This window comes from Pezoporus occidentalis, unplaced genomic scaffold (assembly GCF_034315485.1).
Source record: "Pezoporus occidentalis ecotype Australia unplaced genomic scaffold, CSIRO_AGI_Poc_V1 ctg263, whole genome shotgun sequence".
In the NCBI taxonomy this organism is placed as follows: Eukaryota; Metazoa; Chordata; class Aves; order Psittaciformes; family Psittacidae; genus Pezoporus; species Pezoporus occidentalis.
In genome coordinates, this window is record NW_026914534.1 from 1,567,283 (window position 1) to 1,590,841 (window position 23,559).

At 45.1% G+C, this 23,559-nt stretch overlaps 1 protein-coding gene across 1 annotated transcript; it reads right to left on the bottom strand.

Moving 5' to 3' along the window:
• Positions 1 to 524: 524 nt before the first annotated feature.
• Positions 525 to 23,525, bottom strand: ACO2 (aconitase 2). The gene is made up of 18 exons (XM_062624241.1): positions 23,372 to 23,525; positions 16,927 to 17,069; positions 15,595 to 15,853; positions 13,246 to 13,338; positions 10,702 to 10,860; positions 10,157 to 10,307; positions 8,800 to 8,904; positions 8,446 to 8,537; positions 8,067 to 8,172; positions 7,096 to 7,253; positions 5,889 to 5,962; positions 5,097 to 5,208; positions 4,780 to 4,902; positions 4,415 to 4,570; positions 3,074 to 3,265; positions 2,055 to 2,187; positions 1,631 to 1,752; positions 525 to 1,016 (listed from the first exon to the last, which is right to left on the bottom strand). The coding sequence occupies exons 1-18, from the start codon at positions 23,405 to 23,407 to the stop codon at positions 873 to 875; spliced, it is 2,358 nt and encodes a 785-aa protein (XP_062480225.1). The 5' UTR covers positions 23,408 to 23,525; the 3' UTR covers positions 525 to 872.
• Between the last annotated feature and the right edge of the window lie 34 nt (positions 23,526 to 23,559).

Here is a 23,559-nt window from a genome sequence, read left to right on the forward strand (position 1 = left end):
ACCCTCCCTGCAGTGGTGTTAGAACCCCTTAATTCTGAACTGTTATTCCTGGTGCATTGCCCTAATTAAAAAGGAGCCTGGAATTCTTCAGGTTCACATAGGAACCGAGGTCCATCTGCTCACACAATAAGCTTAGAGAGCGCAGTGGTGCTCAGACATGCAATCATAGAGCCATGGAAGAAACTGCTTGCAGAAACCGCAGCTGGCTGTAGCAGTGGAGGTTTGGGTGAAGCAAGTTAGAGCCTCAGCAGCTGCTGTGGGGTAGGCAAAAAGTCCAGGTACCTTCAAACATCTCAGCTCTCATTCCACAGGGTCAGAGCTCCCAGAAGTGGAGGGAGCTGGTAGCTGCATGGATTTAGATGCTGTTCTAACAGGATACTCCTCAACCTCAGGCTCCTGTTGTGGAGAAGGCAGGTACCATCCTATATCTCCAAGCAATTCTTTCCCACTCTTCCAGCAAGTGACAGGGGAAGCAGGGGCTGAAGAGCAGGATTATGAATATAATAATAACACAAGGCAGAAGAGATGGTCACATTCTTTATTTTCATTTTTAATCTTTAGCCATCAGTAAAATGAATGGGCAGAAAACAACCAACTGAACAGACAAAACCCACCTTAGCCGGTCATTTTCAAATATAAATAACTGTGGGACAACTGAAACTGAGCCAAAATAGAAAAAGGGAGTTTAAAAGACAAAAGTAAGCCTAGCTGCACTCCCTTTTCATAGTGTCAGTGAAGAGGAAGTACCATAACAAAAGGAAGCTATGGTTACATTTGATCAGACATTTATTCCAACAGGAGGCATGGAATTGCACTTTGATGAAAATGCCGAAGCGGAATCGAGTCCAGTGCACAGGGCACGTTGTGCACATTTAGCTGGATTTCTGCTGCAGCTCCTTCATTCTGTTCAGGGCACTGCCAGCTTGAAACCACTCTATCTGCGACTCGTTGAAGGTGTGGTTCAGCATGATTGTTTCTTGGCTCCCATTGGGATGCTTGATGATGCATTTCAGAGGCTAAAGGAAGAAGACAGATTTTATTCCCCCCCCCTTCTCTTTCAAAAGGGAGCAAATTATTTGAATTCTCACAGGAAAATTCCTACATGTTTCCAAAGAGTTGAAAATGGAAAATTGTAGCTCAGGGTGGGTCTTGACATAGATCAGATACTGGGAAGAAATTTTTCCCTGTGAGGGTGGTGAGGCCCTGGCACAGGTTGCCCAGAGAAGCTGTGGCTGCCCCATCCCTGGCAGTGTTCAAGGCCAGGTTGGAGAGGGCTTGGAGCAACCTGGTCTAGTGGAAGGTGTCCTTGCCCATGGGAGGGGGCTGGGACTGGATGAGCTTTGAGGTCCCTTTCAGCCCAAATTGTGGTCCCAGTTCCTTGCAGGGAACACGGGTGCTTAAGGCAGCAAGTCCAGGAATTCACACCACCATACCAGGGTTTCTCATACCTGTTCAGAATAATGCACTCTGAGTCTGACTTGCTCTCCGGCCCCCTGCACCGTTAGAGTCAAGCTCCTCACATGGCTGCCTGGCCACACTGCCCAGCAGCACCTGTGCTGCCTCTGGCCCCTCCTGACATCCTTCCCCAGTACTGGCACATCCCTGCCCATGGAGTGCAGTGAGAAGTTACCTTCCCAGGTGCAAAGTCTGCCAGCCCCACGATGCTCAGCTTGTCCACAGGATGAATCTTGTTGTAGTCCGCTGGGTCAGCAAAAGTGAGAGGCAGTAGACCCTGCTTCTTCAGATTGGTTTCTGCAGAGAACAAACCACCAAGCACACTTGTAATAACACACTGCAGCAGATCAGGATTACTTTCTGGCACTCAGAGTAGCGTTCCAGCAACAGTTACTATCTTTGTAGTAAAATCAGGATCTCCGCTGTTTGTGTCACATCTAACTAGATCTACAACAGGATTCCTGACCAGAGGGATCTCACCATCTATCAGGAGGTAGAGTCTGTGCCCAGAGGTGTTGACAGTGGGGCAAGGTAAACACCACTTCCACCCAAACCAAATACATCCTGTTTACACAGATCACAGGGGAAATGTGACTCACCATGGATCCTGGCAAAGCTCTTGGTGATGATGACCCTGCCCCCCAAGTGACGTGGCTCCAAGGCTGCGTGCTCTCGGCTTGATCCCTCACCATAGTTTTCATCTCCAACAACTGCCCATTTGACACCCATTTTCTGTGACAAACGAAAGAGATTTGCATTTCTGCAGTCACTCAAGTGAGGAATTAACAATAAATATCCACCCACACATCTAATTCCAGTGCTGCACTAGTGATGTAGCTGTGCTATGACACCTTCTCCCAGAAGGTTCCCTTTGGGATTAACTCAGCCGTCTTTTAAATTAGCTTTTTAAATGGAAGGGGGGGGAGTGTATGGGTATTCAGGCACTTGCACATCTCCTTGAAACTGGGGGCATCACTCCAAGTTTGAAAGCAAGTGACAACCAAATATTTCCCAACAGCCACTTTAACGCTTCCAACAGACCAAAGCAAATCTTTGCTGCCACCTTTCTTTCCATGGTCCTATGTCAGAGCTGCACTCACACCAGCCATGATCCCTGCTCTACTTCTGGAAGCAATGAAGAAAAATTTAACTTCTGTCTACTGGAAGAAGCAATCTGAGACTCCTACCAAGCTGTCCAGAGGGTAAAAGGACAACTTCAGATTCTAAGCCAAGCGTTAAAGAATGAAGAGGACAAGATTAGAACATATTTAAATATTAGACTAGTCACAGGTTAAATGCTCCAAGAGGCAAGATTTAGTCCCACTCTGATGACACCCACGCCTTCTGAGGTGTGCACATGCCTAGAAGAGTTCTTCCCCTTCTATTATTTCTGGTCCCCTCTGGGTCACAAGACCCTCTTCCCTATAGCAGGTAGGGACAGAACCACCTAAAGGAACTGCGATCATCAGAGGAAGAAGACCCAAGAAAAAGCCTCAACGCTGAGTGAATCACAGCTGCTGTTACTTCAGAGCTGGAGGCTGAGATCCTCAGTCTTGGCACAGGCTGCCCAACATGTAAACATCCTCATAAAACAGGATGCATCAGGAGAAAGCCTCACCTTGTAGTAACGGGCTGTGTCTGGGACTGGGCCAAACTCCTGGGTTAAGGCGTTCCTCACAGAGTTGGCTTTGCCATTTTCAATGTTGATGGCGCCGATGAGTAGGTTGTTGGAGATGTTGTCCAGATGGCCACGGAATTTGAGCCACGGTCCGGCTGCAGAAATGTGGTCAGTGGTGCACTTGCCTTTTACCTAAAGGCCAGTAAGAGAGAAGAATGTCTTAGGATGCATCAGTGACTTGACCCTTCCTCAGTACTTTCATTGTGAAGAATCCTCACTTCTCCTTTAAAGGCACAAACCCAAGACAACTGCATCTGTTACAGAATGATGGCACTCTAAGGCAGAACACAATGGTCATTCTACATGCGCTGGGTAGGGAGAACATCCTTTGTTCCAAAGGGTAAATCACAAAAACAAGCTTAGCCATGACACCTCCCTGCCATGTCCTCTCCTCTCTCAGCAGCGGGTTCTGCAGGTACAAAATGCAATTAAACCCTTCTTGCTACAGCTCAGCGTCCCTGCTGGGGGAGTCCAGCAAGATGCCAAGTGTTTCCTCTAAGTTTCCAAACTGCACATAAGCCTCCTCAGCTTGTAAGAACAGAATTCCCAACCAGAGATAATGGTCTTCCAACTGGTAAGTGCCAGGGTGCTTGCAAAGGAATTGCTTGTGTCAAGCACAGCTCAGTATGGCCCTTTAGAGTACCTGTGGCTCTGTGTACTGAGAATCAGCAATGTCCCTGAAGGCCAGTTCCTAAGGGACTGCATTTCAGAACCAATCACTGTATTCACTGAAGCTTTCATTCTGGTAACTCATCACAGGCAATGAAGAGAAACCCTTGTCTTCATTAAGAGACTGAAATGCAATGTTTAACTATTGTGAAGTAATTTTATATAAAATGGGAGGAGAACACACATACTGATGGATGAGAAGTTCTTAACTACCTCATTTCAGATAAAACACATCGTACAACAGTCAGGTATTTATTAGAGATGCCAGTTAAAGGACCCACCCACTTTTCTACTGCAGATTGTAACTGGGGCAAATTCCGCAGCCTGCATGGTATGGGTAGGATCCTAAGACATCGTATAACAAGCTTCATTTTTCACAGCACTAGCTAACCACTAGCCCAAAGGAGAAAAGTCTCTTAGTTATAACAAAAAGAAGCATCAGAAGGAAACACCTGGGAGGAAAATCCTTGATTCACTTCCCACAGAAATGTGGTTGTAGGGGAGGGAATCGCAGATAGCTCAAAGGCACATCCAAAGCTTCTTGCAATTGATGTGCAACCCCCTGTCTGAGCAGTCCTGTCATAGCTGGTGTTCCACCACTACACTACTGACCTTGATGAGGATCAGCATGTCTTCAAGATCCTTGCCATCCCACTTATCAAAGGGCTCAAGGAGCTGGAGACGCTGGCTGGTGGGGCTCACATCCACACGCTGCCCACTGCCATCCTTGGGAGGGTACTGATAGGTGTCCTGGCCTGGATCAAATGCCTTTAAAAACAAGAAAGGAAAATCATCAGACTCAGCCATTCCCAACAGCACATGAAGAGAACCAGCCAACACAGACAACTGCATCTGTTCTAGCTTTAACCCTAAGAAGGAGGTCACTCCATGAAGTTCCCTTACTACATATAAAACACTAATAGTGAAAAGGCCTTCCCCCTGCCCCGCTCCACTCCACCTCCAGACCCAGTAGTTACCATCTTGGGCAGCTCATCTGCATCAGGTGCTTCTAGTTTAAACTTCTTCCCATCTGTTCCTGTCAGGTAATCTGTCTCAGGGTTAAATTTTAGAGTGCCAGCAATGGACAGGGCTGTAACAATCTGAAAGAACAAAAAGACACATTTAAAGACATATTTTACTCCTCATCTCTTAATTTGAAAGTCCTATACCCAACAGTCCCAAAGCCAGCAGCCAAGCTACAAACCAAGCTAAACTGGGTCTCTTTTACAGGCAGGGGAATTAGCTCCCTGACACCCTAAACTATTCCATGACCCCTACTTTGGCTATTTCTTACCTCTGGAGAGGTCACAAATGCGTGAGTCTCTGGGTTGGCATCATTGCGACCTGTGAAATTCCGGTTGTAGGATGTAACTATTGTGTTTTTCTCTCCTTTCTTGATGTCCTTCCTGTGAAAGAAAGGACCATGCTCATAAATCCAAAGGGAATACTGCTTCTAGACGTCTCACTTGCTAAAATCCCCCAGCTTAGTTTTGGTAGCAATCCCTGTCTTTTGGAGACATGAATCAGTGCCTGGACATGTTTTCCTCCCTTAAGCAGAGGCTCAAAACCAAGTCAGACACTGACTCCTGGAGTAGGTTTCATAGCCCATATTGTGCACTGTTGAACTATTTAAACAACAGCCAATGAAGTACATTCATTGCCTTTGGACATCCCACCACTAGCAATGACAAAGCCACTTGAGTATATGTCTCCCATCCCTTCTATTGGGAATTTTCCTCCCTGCCACTCCAATGACTGAAGTTGGACCAATTTACTTTTCCTATTTTAAAAGGACCATAAAAACTCCAGTCCACCCTCTCACAGATAACAAATCTCACCCCATTTTTTGCCTATGTAAGAAGTCTCCAGGTGTAGCCATTGTGGAGCTTCACTCATCTAAAGGCTCAGGGTAAACCTGCAGTGTTTGATTCCTCCTCCTCCAGTGTGTAGCAAACAGCTATGGCAAATGGGGTTTTGAGCATTTAATTTTTAATTCCTAGTGTGTTATTTTTACAATGGGATTTCACTCCACAGAGCACTTCAGGAGCTAAAAGATACACAGCCAGAGGGAGGTCTTTCACTTTACCTGTCCCACTGGCCAATGCATGGCCCACAAGCGTTGGCAAGAACCAGTCCTCCAACATCACGCAGGATTTTTGCCTGAGGGCAAAGAACAATTTTGTTACTGGTAGAAAGCCTGGAATAAGTTCCTGGGGTTGCTCTTTCAGGGGAAGAGGAGGCCAGTCTTGAAAGTGTCACCTGCTTGCACTTTGGTTAAGCAAATCACCACAGAGAAGTATTGTTCCTTTTTCCTTGAAACAGAGAAAATTCACCTCCTTGTTTCACTTGCACGTTTTGAGTCACTTTTGTAAATACATGGGGGCTGATCCCAGTGAAGCTGTAAGTTAACGCTGGGGATGAGCACAGGATGACTTGCCAGGATGATCCCATTCACTACCTACTTCAGATTGAGCAATGCAGCTACCCACAGACACTTGACTGAAGGGCAGCATCTGGTCTGATTGGTATCGCACACACTTCCTGTCTGCATAAGGAGAGGACTGGTGATCATGCAGGAGGTGTGTGTTCCTGCTCAGTCTGTTAAGCAAACAACTCTGTTGAGAGAGCAGCTGTTAAGGAAAGGTATGACTGTAGACTTGGTTGGAGGAGGCACTAAGCATTGGATGGACGCGTCCACATACAAATACTTGGTCCCCACGCTGTGACAAGCATCTTAACATTTACTAAGTATCAGAACTAATTAAAACATGATTTCCTGCACAGGATAGGGAAGAAAGCAGGTGAAGGTTCCTCTACAGAAACATTCATTTTAAATCAAATACGAGTTTTGCCATAAGTTTAGTCTAAAATGGGAACCACCTTCCAATAAAAGGGCATGCTCACATCCTAAACTGTTCTTAAAGGAGAAGACTGGATTGCAGGTGGGTACTAGCCCATCATCAGCCATGGCCACCCACAGAGTCCCAGGAGCATGAGGCATCCCTTGCTATACATACTGTTATCTCCTCAGGGGCCCAGCTCCTGGTAACTGTCTCAGCTTTGCCCAGTTCCGACCCCATTTGTATACGCCCAGGTAGTAAAGTTAGCAGGTCAAAACACCGTCAAGGTGACAACAGGACCCACAGACATCATAACACACCAGTAATTGCACTTATCTAGTGATAAGTGAGGACAAGGTTTTTAACTTTGGTTTGCATTAGTTACTTCTGGACTCATGAGTACTGTTTTGGAAGAGAGTTTAACACCTAAGTGTAAAGAGCAGCCATACTCACATAACCATCTCTTTCAATGGTGGCACGGATCTGCTCTGAGCCTGGAGTGATTGTGAACTTAGATTTACACTTCAATCCATGCGCTAGTGCCTGTTTTGCCACTGCTGCAGAGCGCCCCATGTCCTCATAGCTGGAGTTGGTGCAGCTGCCAATCAAGCCTGTGGTGTTTGACAGAAACAAGGAAGTGGTTACTGCAGGCCAGGTTCTAGGAAGTTTCTCCCTGACCCATTCCTCAGCAGAAAAAAAACAAGGGACAACTGCCTTTTCTGCTGACAAGTAATCTGAAGCTGTTTCAGGTACTAACATTGCCAAGCCTCCCAGCAACATACTGTGGTCACAGGCAATCCCTTGGCCAGCTTTGGAGGTTGCACAGTCAGAACACACTATCCGGTCACTAGTATGGTTATTGTTTTACAAGATCCAAGTGTCATCTGCTTGCACTGTGGTTAAGCAAATTAACACAGAGAAGCATTGTTCCAAAGACAGAAAAGGCTTCAATCAAGAAATGGAAGAAATGATGAAAGGAAAGCATCCTTTGTCACAGTATGAAGACCATATGAGGGCATACTGTGCCATCCTGACAGCATTTTGGTGCTAACCAGCAAATTAATAAATTCCCTTTCAGTTACATCAAATCCATGCAACAGACTTTCAACAAAGGTGCTCTTCAACCAGTAATGTTCAACCCAATCATTCAAAAGTTTCCAGGAAGGAAAACACACTTGTCTGCCTCTTGAGATTCAAATCCCTCCAGCTATCCCACATCTCATCCCACACACATGGCCCAGGGGGTCACTGCTCTTCCCAGCAAATTCATACAGCTGTGAAGAGATGACACTGCGGCAAAGTCAAAGGACATACAGCAGTAATTAAAGGGTTAGATCCCAAGCTATGTGACCAACAGCTTATCCCAAGACAGCAACATTTATGCCACAAGGATGAAGGCAGAGGAAAGAGCAAATGCTACCCACCAACTCTGATATCAACAGGCCAGCCCTCCTTTTCTGCCACAGCACCAATATCTGACACAGGGTGCGCCAGGTCTGGTGTGAAAGGTCCATTGATATGTGGTTTCAGCTTTAAGAAACAAAGTCAGAAATTACAGGAGCCAAGAAAAACCCCAAAACACAGCAGCAAATAAATTCCTTTCATAGCTCTACCTAGAAGCTGTTTAAATAGGATTCTCAGACACCAACACCAGCAGCTGTCAGTGAAGCAGACCTAAACATTTTTCCTATGTTCTAGCACAGCACCAGCAGTGTCATGTCAAACTCCCAGTTTGGTCCTCATTCACACAAAGCAGAGTCACACTACAACATGCAAGATAGGCAAGCAGGAAGGAAGCCTTACCTCACTGAGGTTGATTTCTATCACCTGGTCATAATGACAACCAGAATCTGGTACCAAGTGTTGCTTGAATTCATCTGCTAGTGCAGCTATGTCTGGAATAAGAAAGAAGGGAGATCTGAAAAGCGTAGTAAATACGAGGGAAAAGAAAAAGCTTGGAACAACTAAACACAGGAACTCTACCATATAACTTCCCCAGCCACTTCATCTACAAACTCCCTGCTTGTATCAGATGACCTACAGGATCCTGCACGGCCAGAAGTCACCATGAACACCGTTGTAGGAGGATGCTGCTCCCAGAACACACCTTCACTTGAACCCGTGCTTCTACCCTCTTCAACCCCCAAACCCTCTTACCAGCTCTCCCAGTCTTGCCCAAGTATTTCTTCATCCGGTCATTGTAAGGGAAGATGGATGTGGTAGCTCCAATTTCAGCCCCCATGTTACAGATTGTTGCCATTCCTAGAGTAGGAGTGGGAGAAGAGACCACAGGGTCAATGAGGAAGTCCAAGGGCACACAATCCTCCAGAAGTCAGTCCATGGAAAAGACAGAGAAGCCAAGAGAGATGAGGGCATTAGCAACAGAAACCTAAATCCACAGCAGAGGAAACGCTGACTACCTAACAGCTGGCTCAGCCTGTCACATTTCTGTGTCTGCAATCAGACTTTTCTGCATGCAAGGAGCTGAAAGCTACACTGATTCTTGCAGATACTGGAAGTGATGACAGGGACCCAAACCCCTGTCTGCACTGAGCACCAAATATGTTTACAGCAGTGAGCAGCATCTCTGCTACCTGCAGTGAGTGTCCCATCCCTCCCTACCATGTCCCTTTACTGGAAGAGCCAGAAATCTGTGAGAAATTTAATGGGTTGAATAAAAAGTGTCCAGTGACAGAACACAACAAAAATACTCCAACCGTTTTCTCATGCCAGTGGGATCACCCATGCCTTTCAAGGACACAGCAATGAAGCTGTTGTTTTACATTTAATGACCTAGCAGCAGGTATCACAGGTCAAGTTCTTCTGATTTCAAAGAGAAATCCCAAATTACTCTCAGTTTTTTCAAAGTTGTAGCCAAGCCATGCAAATGGAGAAAAGCCCAGCTTGAAGGCTGCACCCCAAGCCAAAGGAAGGGACACTTCTCATAATTCAGTCCTAACTAACATCATTACAGACCACAGGTTCAAATTCAGCACCCAAGACCCACAGTTAGCTCATGTAAGACTCCATGTTACAAACTGCTGCTTTCTGGTCATCCCTCTGCCCTGCTTTTCTAAAACTGATCTTCTCTAGCAGCTGTCACACATGTATCCCCTTCAACATGTTTCTTTCCTCTACTGATGACCTTTTTTAGGCTGAAATGAAAATGTCATCTTCATCTCTGACTCTCCACTCTCCAAGCATATGTGGGAATACTTCCACCTTACTCTCACCCTGATGCACGATCTTACAGGACTCTTAATGATTAACCATTCGGTGTTCTCAAAGTCACAAGAAGATTTAATGGAGAGAGGTCACTTTCTCACCAAAAAGGAGTGGTATTTTGTTATTCTACTCTCACCCACTCTCCCAGTTTGACGTGTACTAATTGTCTGGCCAGGCTAAGGGAGGACATTTAGTACTTCTTGCCTCATTCCGTTCCCAGCCTCCACAGACAACTCAACACTCACATCCAACACCATTCCACTAAGATAAGAGATTTGCATTGCCTCACCAGTGCAAGAGATTGAATCCACACCAGGCCCGTGGTATTCAATGATGGCGCCTGTTCCACCCTTGACAGTGAGGATGCCAGCCACTTTCAGGATCACATCTTTAGGAGAACTCCAGCCTGAAAGCTTGCCAGTCAGTTTTACACCGATAACCTGAACAACAACAATGGAAAAACATAAAATACTGACACCATTTCCTTTCAGCAGTCAAAACAACGCATCAGAATTTTTCCAAAGAATGTGGGTGGTCACAATAGCAAAGAACAGAAAGTCCTGAAGTAGCAGAACGCATGCACAAGGGCTGAAATCACTGACGGGGCCAACTCAGGGGAGATCCCCACTCACCTGTCTCTCTCAGTCCCTGAATAAAAAGGCTGGAAATGGAAACTCAGAACTACCAATGAATCACAGACCAGCTGTCTGAGCCAGTGTGGGGTTACAAACAAGACTAGAATAGTATATAAATATAGTGCCTGAAAATTCATGTTTCTTATACATCTTACATCTCACCCTTCACGTTGAAGATTAGTATTCCTTCTACTCCTACCTTTGGGCACTTCAGCTCCCAAGGGATTCCTGCCATGACATCTACAGCATCAGCTCCACCCACACCAATGCAGATTCCTCCCAGGCCACCTCCGTTGGGGGTGTGTGAATCTGTGCCGATCAGCATAACCCCAGGGTAGGAGTAGTTCTCCAGGATGATCTGAAAATAAACATGGATTGTTTGCTTGCTTGCTTGTTTGTTGGGAAAAAAGGGAGAAGACAGCAAGAAAGAAGACAGGAATAATAATCTAGATCAGTTTGCATTTGCGGATTTCAGGAGCAGCGAAGTATTTCATAGAATCATAGAATAGTTAGGATTGGAAAGATCATCAAGTTCCAATCCCCCTGCCATGGGCAGGGACACCTCACACTAAACCATATCACCCAAGGCCTCGTCCAACCTGGTCTTGAACACTGCCAGGGATGGAGCATTCACAACCTCCCTAGGCAATCTCTTACTTTGCCTCACCACCCTAACAGGAAAGAATTTCCTCTTTATATCAAATCTAAACTTCCCCTGTTTAAGTTTTAACCCATTACCCTTTGTCCTGTCACTACAGTCCCTAATGAAGAGTCCCTCCCCAGCATTTCTATAGGTCCCCTTCAGATACTGGAAGGCTACTATGAAGTCTCCACGCAGCCTTCTCTTCTCCAGGCTAAACAGCCCCAACTTTCTCAGCCTATCTTCACATGGGAGGTGCTCCAGTACCAATTTCCAGAACCAATTGAAACCAATTTCAATTTGGTTTAGACTGGAAATTCACTTCTGTTTCAAGCTCCTTGTGGAGGATGTAATGACAGAATAAGGTACCAAGTCTCAGTCCCAGAACAGTAAGAAAACTTAGAAAGCGATCTCCATTTTTTCACTGGAACACTCTTTTCCTCCAGTTTAGGCTTTTGCCAAGATGTCACCTTTGTTAGGGCTCAGGAGTCTTGTTCCTTAGTCTCCACACCCTTAATCAACTTGCTGAGCAAGCCAGTTCACCTATCCAATGCTAGTGAGACCTTTCATAGTCTTTATGCTCACATACCAGTAGAATACCAACAGGCTCCTCCAAACTGTGCTGCCAGCCAAAACCTAATCACCCAGAAGAATCCCTCACAAATACACCAAGAGGCCGGCCTTCCCTTATTGCTGCTTCCACACAAGACTCTTCAACTATTAACAAAACCACAAAACAGTTCTTTCATTAAAAATGGCGATTTTTCTATGGTAGCAACACAGTATAAAACTCAAGCTAATGAAGCTCTCACTCCATATGTGCCATACCAACATTATGGACTGCCTTTCTGGGAAGCACAGAACTTGGAGCATATGCATCACACAACAGCTTGGGCAGAACTAAGGTGGCCCTCTATTGAGAAGACCAAGGGTTTGCTTCTAGTACTTCCAGCTTCATTTGCTTGTAGCTCACATTTGCATACTTGTGCCAAGAAAGGTCACTTTCAAGGTCTCACTTTGCCAGAGCTGGACTCTGAAGGTGTACAACACAACCAGTTTTCTCCAGCCAGAGAAAGTCTGCCCCAGGAAAGCTGGTAACTACAGCACAGAGCTATGTTGCCAAGTGACAGATGTTACAAGTGGTTTCAGAGCACAGACAACCTGAGGTGTTCCCACAGTCTTTTGGAGAGTTCACCTCTTCTGTTTCCTTTCTCTGTTGTATCACACCAAAGTAAGGTAACCTTGTTTTTTATCTCAGAAAACGTAGCAGAAAGCTCTTAATTGTACTTAGTCACAATTTGTCTGCTGAAAAGATGTTTACCAATTATCCATTCTCTTCTCCACTCCTTTTGCTTCATGGTACACCTCAGATTTGACTGCCTGCACTCAGAGGAACCACCTAAAATGCCTACTAGACCCACAAAGCAAGTCAACCAAGAGCAAGTTATGGAAATCCTGTCAGAGGTGTTGGTTTTAAAGAACAAAAAGCCTCATTAAGTGGTATGTTATCCTGGACAGTCCTGTTCTTTTATGATGCAAGCGCTGTAATAACAGAACCTCAGATCTGGAAACCACTCTGCATTTTATTCAAATTCACGTAGCAACTCCTTATGTGTTGCCATTCTTGAGTACCTAAAGTAACCTGCTCTGTTTGGTGCCCTCACATACCCTCCTGGTTTATATGGAAAAAAGTGCATACAAAATAACCCTAAAAACCCCTATGTTCCCAAAGCTGCTTTCCTTACCACATTAGCCCTATGCAGCCAGCTTCATGGCATCACCTTACTGTCCCAATCATACCAAGAGGAGGCAGCCCACAAGCAGTTATGATATTTCAAGCATCTGTGATTCACATGACACGCTGCTGGCACTACCTAATCACGCATCAGGTTACAGGTTGACCAAAATAACCTTTCAGAAAACCACTGATGTCAAGATAACCGAGAGAGGGCAAGCAAGAAAACTCGCCCACCTCAAGGAAAGAAAGTTGTTTCCCCAAACTGGTGACATTCTCTAAGGGTGTGCACCTCAGGTCTTCTCTTCACCATAAAGTAAAGGAGCCACTGCATGTTCAGAGATTGCAAACATATACACACACTTTACCTGGTGAATGATTCCTGACCCAGGTTTCCAGAATCCCACTCCATACTTGGCACCAGCCGTTGCTAGGAAGTTGTACACCTCCTTGTTTATGTCCTGTTCACACAGGGAAATGCAGAGCATTAGTAGCACATTTTCTTCCTCCATACATCAAGAGCTCATTCAAACACATTCCCTTCTCTCTCATGCCTGTCTTTAGTTTGCTCACAGTTCTGTAGCACCTAGAGGGACTCCTAAACCCAAAAAGGATCAAGACTGCTTGCCAGTCAGTTGTAACAGCCCATTTAATGTCATCCAACTTGTAGCTCTACTAAAGCATTTTTAGTTTCCAGTTCCAAACAGCACAAGGAAAATAGCGCAATTAAAGGAAAATCCTGCCAATAATGCATTAAAAAATGCTCTGCTCATTTCTTGTCTTCTCAGGGTGCTGGGTATTTTAAAAACTTGTTTTCCTCTCTTCTTCTACCCCCTGCTTCCTTCTCTATCAGCTGTTCCTTTTGCTTTACAGATGCTTTGCAGACATTTCAAAGCACTGAGACAAGCATTTTGGCTTTATTTTCACAGATTAAGAAATGGAACTGAAAGCTGCTCTCTGCTAGGGGAGTCAGTGGGTGTCATTTCTCATTCCACCAAGGCTGCTGTCTAAGACTCACACAATGCTGCCTTTCTTGCTGCACTATCACCATTACTGGTGGAGGTCACACCGTGAAAATTGCTTGTGAGAATAACCAGGGTTGCCAAGGAAGTATGACACTATTATATCCTGATAGCTCTTGGCAGAGGAGTGGCAGAATAGATAAGATAAGCACTAGGAGAGAGTTTCTTAACAGACTGTTCTCATGCAGCTACCCTTTGGAATAAAGAGAAAGGGAAAACTGGAGATAATGGAAGAATTGTCTTAGCACACATTTGCTGAAGTTTCCCATGAGGCAGCAGCAGTTCTTTAAGCCTCCTTTTCCACTGGGAGTCGGGTCACTTCACTCTGTTTGTGCATCCCTCCCCCAGTAAAGCACGCTGATGTGCCAGGAGCAGATCCAAACCACCCTCTGGCCTGCCAGCATTCACTGTGTGCCAACTGGCAGCAGCAGAACTGAGTCAGAAGGCGGCAGGACCTTTACTTGTTCTGCTCAGAGTGGATGGCAAAGGAGGGGCTCAGCCCAGCTCAAGGCTGCAGCGAATATAATTGCACTACAGAGAACAAATAAATGCAGAAACAGGGGGAAGGGGAGGACAGGAGGTGAAGGGAAGACAAGAAACTGTTTTATTTGCCAAGTCCAAATTCTTAATTGCACAACTTGGGCACAACTTAGGGTTGAGACAAGTGGAGTGAGAACTCCCCAAATTCACTCCTCAGCGGTACAGTGGCTTTACTATGGCCTGAAGGAGGAAGCCAGAAGCAGTTACTTCAACATCAGGAGTACCTAGAAATAGGTATGAAATGAAATCTTAAAATGCAACCGAGCTCCCCCAAACTGTTTACTGTTTGTAAATGTTGGTATCAACACCCAAGGCACAATTCCTCCTGGCTCTAACAGTGGACTTTAGCTTGGTCTACCTGGAGTAACAAGATTTCCCCACCTCCCTACTATGCTCAGAGCATGCTGTTCCTCAGCCAATGCATTTTGGTATGTAGGACAGAGGTGAATGTGTCTATATTTAACAGAAGCCCCTATGGAGGAATAAGCAGTAAAACAGTAAGTGGGAACTTTAAAAAGGCAGTGAATCAGCAGTTTCGCAACCACCACATTGAAACTCCCAAGTAGAAAACATCCTCCATGCTTCCATACACATTTATACCTACCCTCACTAGCCCTGAAAGCTGCACATGCTTCATTTAGCATTCTTCAGCTAATCTCTAGCAAAAAGTTTGGGAAACAAAAGTAGCTATTTGCTCCCTCCTCACATAAGACACCAGTGCAATGCAGATGCATGTTCAGGATATTTTTCACACTCCCATACTGTGGCATGAAGAGCATAACTATATAGAGAAATCTGTCTTCCTTTTGTCTCCCTTTGAAATAAGATTTTTCCTCTCCCTTAGCTAAAATATCTTCTCACACTTCAGAACACACACATGATGCAGACTTCCATCATTAAATCCAGCTTTTCCTACATTCATGGTCCATTAAACCATGTGATGATGACTCTCAGCTGAAAAATTCCCAAACATCCATTTACTCTGTTTCTTTGCTGCATCTGACCTGGCTACAGAGCTGACCACCACAGGCAATCTGTTACCATATCTGATTCATGGCTGTCCTTCTGGCGGGGGAAAAGCTCAAAATGAAACCTCTTCCTTCGACTGGAAGGAGGCTTTCAAACAGAGAGAATTTACACTTCTGCAATAGTAACCTTGGCTCTTCGAAGATCATTTTCACCACCTGACTGGGCTTCAATGAGGTGATCACAGTGGATGGTGGAAGGCACAGCCACTTTTGGCAGCCCGCTGCTGATGAACTGTAGCATTGCCATCTGAGCAGTGGCATCCTGCATGGCCACACGGTCTGGCCGTAAGCGCAGGTAGGTCTTGCCCCGCTCGATCTCCTGCTTGGCTGGGTCATCCAGGTGTCCATATACAATCTTCTCAGACAAGGTCAGGGGACGGTCAAGCCTGGGGAGAAGAATTTTAGTATCTGTATTTTGTTTACTTCAACATTTGTCCTTCTAAGCATGTAACAGAATGCTTCTCTATATAACTGAGACTGTTAAGAATTAATAACACAGAAACCTGCATGTTCTTCTTGCAGCATTAACATATCAGCTGGCTAAAACAAGGGCTCAGAAGAGAAAGTTCAGAAGTATATGGATTGATGTCACTTTATGCTTTCTTTTATAACCTTCCTGTAGAGAAAAAGAAACGTTGACTCTGCTTGTTACTTGAGTCATACCTCAGGACAGCAAATGTGGAGGGGAAAGAGAGGTCAGACTTGATTTGCAAATACCAAATCCCACAGCAAGCAAGTACAGCTAAGCTGTTTCATGACCTCAGACCTTTCATCCTGCAACTGTATCAGTTGAGGGACCTATTTATGTCAGTGGTGAGACCTTCTGAGAAGTAATTAAGTAGAGACAATGGCGAGAAATGAGAGCTACCACATTTAACAACGGATGCAAAGACTGAAGGACATGTTATACAAATCACTGCTGAGGTAAATGGAGCAGGAACGACAACTTAGCAGGCACACAAGCCTCCATCAGCAGATTAAGGTCACTATGTTTACATACGCTACAAATTCCCAGCCCTCCTTTCCGTGCCTAACGCCTACAGTAGAACACAGGAGAACATTGACTGTCAAAACAGTGCAGAGGAGCATTAGCCTATAATGACCACTGCCCACACACTGCTTCCCCAAGAAAGGAGCAAGGGCCAATGTGAAGGCTCCTCAAAGAGGGCATTAAACTAAGAGGACAGAGACATCTCTGAACTCCTCCTCTGCACTGCCCTGTTTCTCTTCATGTTGCAGTGATTCATTGTAACCTTCAACCTCCCCACAGTGCCCACCACTATATGGGGACACTGTAACTCACGCTTCACTACATTTGCAACTGCCACTGCTCAAAGCTTCCCTCCCTACTAAATATTTCCTATGCCAGAACCCTGTGATATTTTTTTCCTTCTCTCCTGTCACTGCAGAGCTAAATTCTGCACACTGAGCCCTCCCCTGTTTCCTCCTCCACTCTTACCTCTTACGGACAATGTTGATGTTCTTCTCCAGCTTTTCATAATTTATGTGGTCATTAGGCTCAAAGTGGCTCATGGCCACCTTGGCCCGCTGGCAGAGGACAGGAGCAACATGGTAGCGTCGTATCCCACTATTCAAGGCATGCTGGAAAAAGGAGAGTGTTAGTGCTGAAACCTGGCAGAATGAATTCCTATAATGTATCAATAAACCAATTGTTTTTCAATTGTTACTCCTGGGATTCTACAGCCTGAGACACAGGGAAATTGCAAAGGTTTCTAAAGGTACCCGATAAACATTTGATAGCACAATACTGCATATGATGTTAAAAAGTAAGACACCAGGTTATATAGAATGGGTAGCATTTACTAAATTATTTTACATCTCTATTTATAGCACCAGATGCTTCATGCTTTCACTGAGAAATCTGCTTTCAGGCAACGATGAAATAACTCTTAAGCAAACACCAGTTTGCTATACTCCTGACACATTACAGCCATGGTGGAGAAAAACACATGGAGTTTCCAAAGCAAGCTGACATAGGTTTGTATTTCCTCACTGGTGTTGTGTTCATATAGAAGGTCTGGCAGGTGACACAATATGGGACCGAGTAGATACCAGTCTGTTCCAACACCATACACCAAGTTCTTTGTGCAGCGTCCGTGCATACTGTTACAAACCTGACTGTATTTCCACATAAGGTGAGCTGCATTTCAGTGCCAGGCAGAGTGACACGGATGTACATGCCTGGTCTATGGCACAATGCAGAGCAGGAGAAAGACAAGACATGGAACAAACACATCAGCTTCACCAACCTGGCTGTGCAGATCTTACATGCTATTTACCTTCTCTCTCACAAAGGCATCCTCACCCTTCCTTTAAGAAAAGCCTTGCACTTGCCCTACAGGTGACAGCAAGACAAATGAACTATACTGTGAGCTAAACACAGCAGCAGCACATGATGAAAGAAAGCAAGCCCAAATTTCATTTGGCAGCCCTCACAGTGAAACAGTCCTGGAACATGGGAGAAGGGCAGGGTACAAGGAGGCACCTTTACAGTGCTCAGGGTTAAAAGGCTCTCATGCAACTTTGAAAAATGAGACAGAGGGCAGCCTCCATAAAAACTTACAAGGATTTGGCACATGCATTTCTTACATCCTTTCAAAGTCTCGGTCATTAGCACTGGAAATCTGGAAACAGACTGAAGACAAGAGTTCAGGGTTCCTCCTCCTCCAGTATTACACTTAATCTTAATCCTGTTTTTTTTTATATTCATCCTTTACTTCAGCATTATGAGGTTTTCAAAAGTACAGGCTAATAAACACATCAGCACTGCCCTAAATATTCCTTTTGTACGTATGGTTGTAAATCAGCAAATATTCCTTATGCAGAACACAACTGCAGCACCTACCACTGCTTTTTGCATTGTCAAAAATGCTAGCCAAGTCTTTAAATCTGCTCAAGCATTTTTAATTTTTCCTTGTAAATATTTTCCCAGTTTTCTTGTTGCCACCATTGAAAGCACTGCGTGAAATAATCCTGACCAGTAAGACGTTACTGATTTTTATCCAAAACTTTTATTGTCCTTTTGATGACATTTGTTAGCATCTTACACGATAAAAAGTTGAGGAAACCCAGGCAAGATCATAATAGCCAGCAAACCAGCAATAAAGGTGCAGTTTGCTTCCCCCCCCAACCAATCCTAAACTATTAGATATGCACCTTTTGGTAGGAGCAATACAGACCTGTAACAACTGCACGCCACTTGCGCTAAAGCATACCTGAAGTAAGTGAACATGGCAGTACAAGAGAGGGCACTGCTCCTCCAGGAATGCAAATCAAACCTAGTCATCAAATTTCACTGTGCTGCTCTTGAAGCTTAGAACTTCCAGAACGTATTCACACGTGTCAGAGCTGAGACTCTTCCTTCTTCCATCAGGAAAAACATTCCCAACAAACCAAACACTACCAGGCTTCTCATTGCTAAATGCTCTTTACCCAGTAGTCACATAACTCCTGTGTTTGTTTTCTTCTGCTTCCCCCTTTTTCAACTTAAGCATTTACCCAGTACAATTAATGCTGTGGGAACATCTTTATGTATCCACTCTCTTGTGATAATCTCCAACAGCTGGAGTGGCTGGAAAAAACACTGAGGGATTTCATCACTGTTCATGGAAAAATAATCTCTTCACTAGACCAAGAAAGGCATTCTGGTTTACTGCAGTAATTCCTTCTTCCCCTGCCCCAAAAGAACCCTGTAACACAACTGATTAATGGAGTTCCTCCTTGTCACCCAGTAAACTGAGAGCTAAATTTCACTGTAATTCAGCGTACGGAAGAACAGATTAGCAAATTAAAGTCATGGCAGAGGCTTCACAGCATTCTAGTCTTTCTTGGGACCAATGCCGATTATGATGAAAATCTGAAGCAGGGCTCTCCAAAGAGAGGTACAAAGAAGCTTTTCAGCTAAAATATTGCCAGTCTGATCATACACATCTTTATCCTTTTACTTCATGGGATGGCTCAATAAAACACAGTATTTATTCAAATACTATATAACTATTCAAACAGTAATCACAGATGTAGCAATGCAAAGTAGTCGATTTCTGCTTGACCACACCTTCAGGCTACCCAAGACAGGAAGGTGAGGGGAAGGATCCTGCCTGGACATGGAGACTGGCAAGAGAAATCTAGAAAACTGAAGGTCTGTTTCTGTGATGGCCAATAAGACTGGGGAAAAATAACCACCTAGGCCAATCGACTTCAGAAAATAAGAGAATATTTTTGTCTACAAAAGACTTTTAATAGATGCCCATTAAAAAGTGCTATCTTCAGTTTACTGGGAGCTGAATCTCACCCCACATCTCTACTCTGTCGGGAATTAATTTGATTCAGTATGGCTGTTGGCATGTTGGTGTCCAGCAAGCCTAAGGATCCATCACCAACAGTGAGCAACAGCATACACTGCCTGGTTCAAAAGTCTAATCTCTCCTCATAAAGAATCTACAACATATCACTCATTATGCCTGTTGATTCTGACTGTCCTTTTTCCTCTGCATCCTTAGATGGGGGGGGGAGAGGGGCAGAACTATAAGATTAAGGAAAAGCCACAAGACTAAGTTTCCATTCTGTTCTGCCTCACTCTTTGCTGAAATAGTAGGTGGTTAGGGGGGCTTCTGTGGTGTTTTTTTACTGAGTAGTGAGAAGTGCCTTGAGATCAACAGCCGAGAAACAGAGCCAGCAATCTATACATTTCCGCTTTTATCCAGGAACTGGCAATTTCCTGGGACTGATCATCCAGCAAACAACTGCCAAGTGATCTCCTCTCATCTGGCATTGAATCCGTTATCCCAGCTCCTGAGTGTCTTTAGTCAGATTTCAGCAGAAGAAATGGCAGTAATCATTACAGAGCTCCTAACTCTACCAGTATTCTGGCAGGTCCTTAAGAGACACAAAAACTCCAGCCTATTAAATGGGTGTAGTACTTCAACCCCAGTTGGCAACTAAGCACTCCACAGCAGCTCACTCACTGCCCCAGGTGAGATGGGGAGAGAACTGCAAGAGTAAAAGTGAGAAAACTTTATCTCACAGGTTGAGATAAGACAATTTAATAAGTAAACCAAAACAAGGAAATCATTCACCACTTCCTATCGGCAGGCAGGTGTTCAACCATCTCCAGGAAAGCAGAGCACAGTCATACATAGTGGTTACTTGGGAAGACAAACACCACCACTCCGAACATCCCCACCTTCCTCCTTCTTCACTCAGCTTTATATGCTGAGTATGATGTTATATGGTATAGAATATCTCTTTGGTCAGTTGGGGTCAGCTGTCCCAGCTGTATCCCATTCCCAAATACCTGTGCACCCCCAGCCTGCTTGCTGGTGGGGTAGGGCTGAGAGGCAGAAGAGGCCTTGACTCTGTGAGCATTACTCATCAGTAACTATAAAACCCCCGTGTTATCGACACTGTTCTCAGCACAGCTCCAGAACATCACCCCATACAAGCTATTGTGAAGAAAATTAACTCTAACCCAGCCAAAGTCAGCACAATGGATCATTATTTTTTAAATCTCTAAGAAAACCAATACTTATCTTTATGGACTTTAAAAGCTCATCTTGAAAAGCTAGCTACCTTGCATTTAGCTCACTACAGTAAATAGTCTAGATGCAACAGGAGTCTGAATTCAGAAACTAACTTACATTTCAGCAGCAAATATGACAGATAAGTCCGGTAAGCAAAAGCTCATGTTCAAAACAGTAGCAACTGTGCAACATGAACTCCTATCTGGGAAATCAGACCTAGATACACCAGCTGAAACGCAGAATGCCATTTTTCCTCATCCTCCCTGGCCTAAGAACACTGGCCAAGTTTCCAACATTCACTATGATTCAGCTTAAAAAAATAAAATCAACCCAGTGCAGTATAATCAAACTGTAAAAAAAAAAAAAAAGCAGTGTGGTCAAATCAAATTGTAAATGCAGCCTGATTTTCTAGACCCACCTCTAAAGAGCAACCAAAATTAGGGTTCTGAAGACCAGTTTAGCTCTAGCCAGCACTGCTTTTTGCCAGCATGCACAAAGCCTCCCATACATCATTTCAGTACTTGCCTGATGCTTCAGATAGTTTATCCAGTTTTACAGTGCTGCTGCCAACATGGCTCAAGAAATGGGATGCTACTAAAAGCATCTCTCATGCTTGACATGAAAAAGATCATGACCCTTTGAGGCTATTAGAAATACTTTAAATAGGACAGTCAGCCCAAACCAGGCTAATTCTGATTTATTTGCCTCAGAGGTAAGCTTCCTATGTAGCTCCAATTCCAAACCACTTCAGGAGATGAGTAGAACCAATGTTGATAACATATGCCATGGTCAATGCTGGCTCTATCACAGTGACTGGCAAGGTGAGTTTCATATTGATTCTTCTCTAGGCTGATACACACAGGCAAAAAAAAATGCACCTCCTAAAGAGATCGCCTAGGATCATGTCTGACCATCACAGATTTAGTCTTACATGGGGGGACGGGAGGTGGGAATCCATATACTCTGAGCCCGATAATAGAAGACAGTCTCCTAGAATACTAAATTCCCCATATTCCCTGTGCGAGCACAGCTTTTGTTTTCCATTATAAGATATTAACCTTAGCAAATGACTGCTTGTTCTCATGCCATGACACACAATGAGAACCAATTCATTATCCTGATAAAGGATTTGCCTTCATTTTATGAGTAGTCATTTCTGTTCCAAGGACAAATTAGAAGCTATTTAACAATTAAGAGTGAATATATCAAGTTAATTAAAATGGTGCTATTCTGAAACTTTTGCTTAAATTTAGAAAGCTATACTTTACTAAAACACCAACCTCTAAAGTAAGGAAGTAATATAAAACATGAACTAAGCTTTGCAAAAATACTCTGGAATACCAGAAGCCAAGTTCTTACTTCGGCTCCCTAAGAAAAGGGAAGATGTTGGCCAAGGTCACAAATGGCAAGGTGAGAAGCTAAACTGCCTGACTTCATCACACACTTTACTAAGGGGAGGACAGGCTTCATTATTCCTGCTTGCAGCCCTAGAAAAGAAAACCATGTCCTGATATTTGCCTTCCAGGCTTTAAAGTACCACAACGTCTTTATAATTCAGTACACATTAAGCACAATAATGTCCTGAGTAAGAGAACCTCTGTGGTGAGCTCATGTTGCAGGCAGATTTTTAGAGGTCATGACAGACAAGACTATGGGAATCACTGTCACTGTCTTGATAAAGAAAAAAAAAGTAGTTTAAGTGCTTGTCCAGGCTGCTTTTTCAGTCCTCCTAGGTCCCGTTTATGTAGAGACGCTGGCATCTTTTCCACCCGGGCCTCTGTCCATACTAAAAGTATGGATTTTGAAGCAAAGTAGCCAAAGGAGAGCTTTCATGCTCATGCACACAACGGAAAGTCACCTTGTGCTGCTGCACGCTGATAACGGGCAGAAACAGCACACGAGAGGAAGAAAACGGCACGCCCTCGGGAAAGGCTTTTTATTCCCCCGTTAGGACCCCTGCCCTCACGCTCACCGCCCTGCCGGGCCCAGAGCTTGACACCAATCCCTCCCCGCCGGGGCGGGGGAGGTTGCAGGGACGCGGCCTGGCCCTGCCGCCGCGTTCACCTTGCGCTCACCTTGAAGGCCGGCAAGGCTAGGAGGCAAGGCGCGCCCTACCCCGGGGCCCGGCAGGCGGCCGAACTACCGCCACGGCCTCCCCGCCATTGTCATAGAAACGGAGCGCTGGGCCGCGCCGGGGACACGCTGACCTACCCGAGGAGGCGGGCATAGGCGGGGACAGGACGGACGGGGGGCTGCGGCCGCCCGGCGGCTCCCGGCGCTGCACCCGCCGAGGATCCCCGGCTGTGTCCGTCCATCCCTCCTACCTCCCTCCCGCTGCCCGCCCGCCTCCGCCGCGCCGCTCACCCGGAGCCGAGCCGCCAGGACACAGTACGGCGCCATTTTGTTCACTGACAAAGATAAGGTCGCACCCCGATGGCGTCACGCGGCCATTTTGACACCTCCGGCGCGCAGGCGGGGTCGCCGCGGGGGGCGGGGTCGCCAAGGTCCTGGCAGGGAAGTATCCGCGCCGAGAAATGGGTTAACGACCGCTA

What these genes read in the sequence shown, in the direction of transcription:
- ACO2 (XM_062624241.1), bottom strand. Translation starts at nt 23,407, where the DNA reads ATGGCGCCGTACTGTGTCCTGGCGGCTCGGCTCCGG. An exon ending in ATCAACATTGTCCGTAAGAG is followed by an intron (nt 15,854 to 16,926) that starts GTAAGAGTGGAG and finishes TCTTCTCCCCAG; the next exon opens with GCTTGACCGTCCCCTGACCT. An exon ending in GGGAGCTGAAGTGCCCAAAG is followed by an intron (nt 10,308 to 10,701) that starts GTAGGAGTAGAA and finishes GTTGTTGTTCAG; the next exon opens with GTTATCGGTGTAAAACTGAC.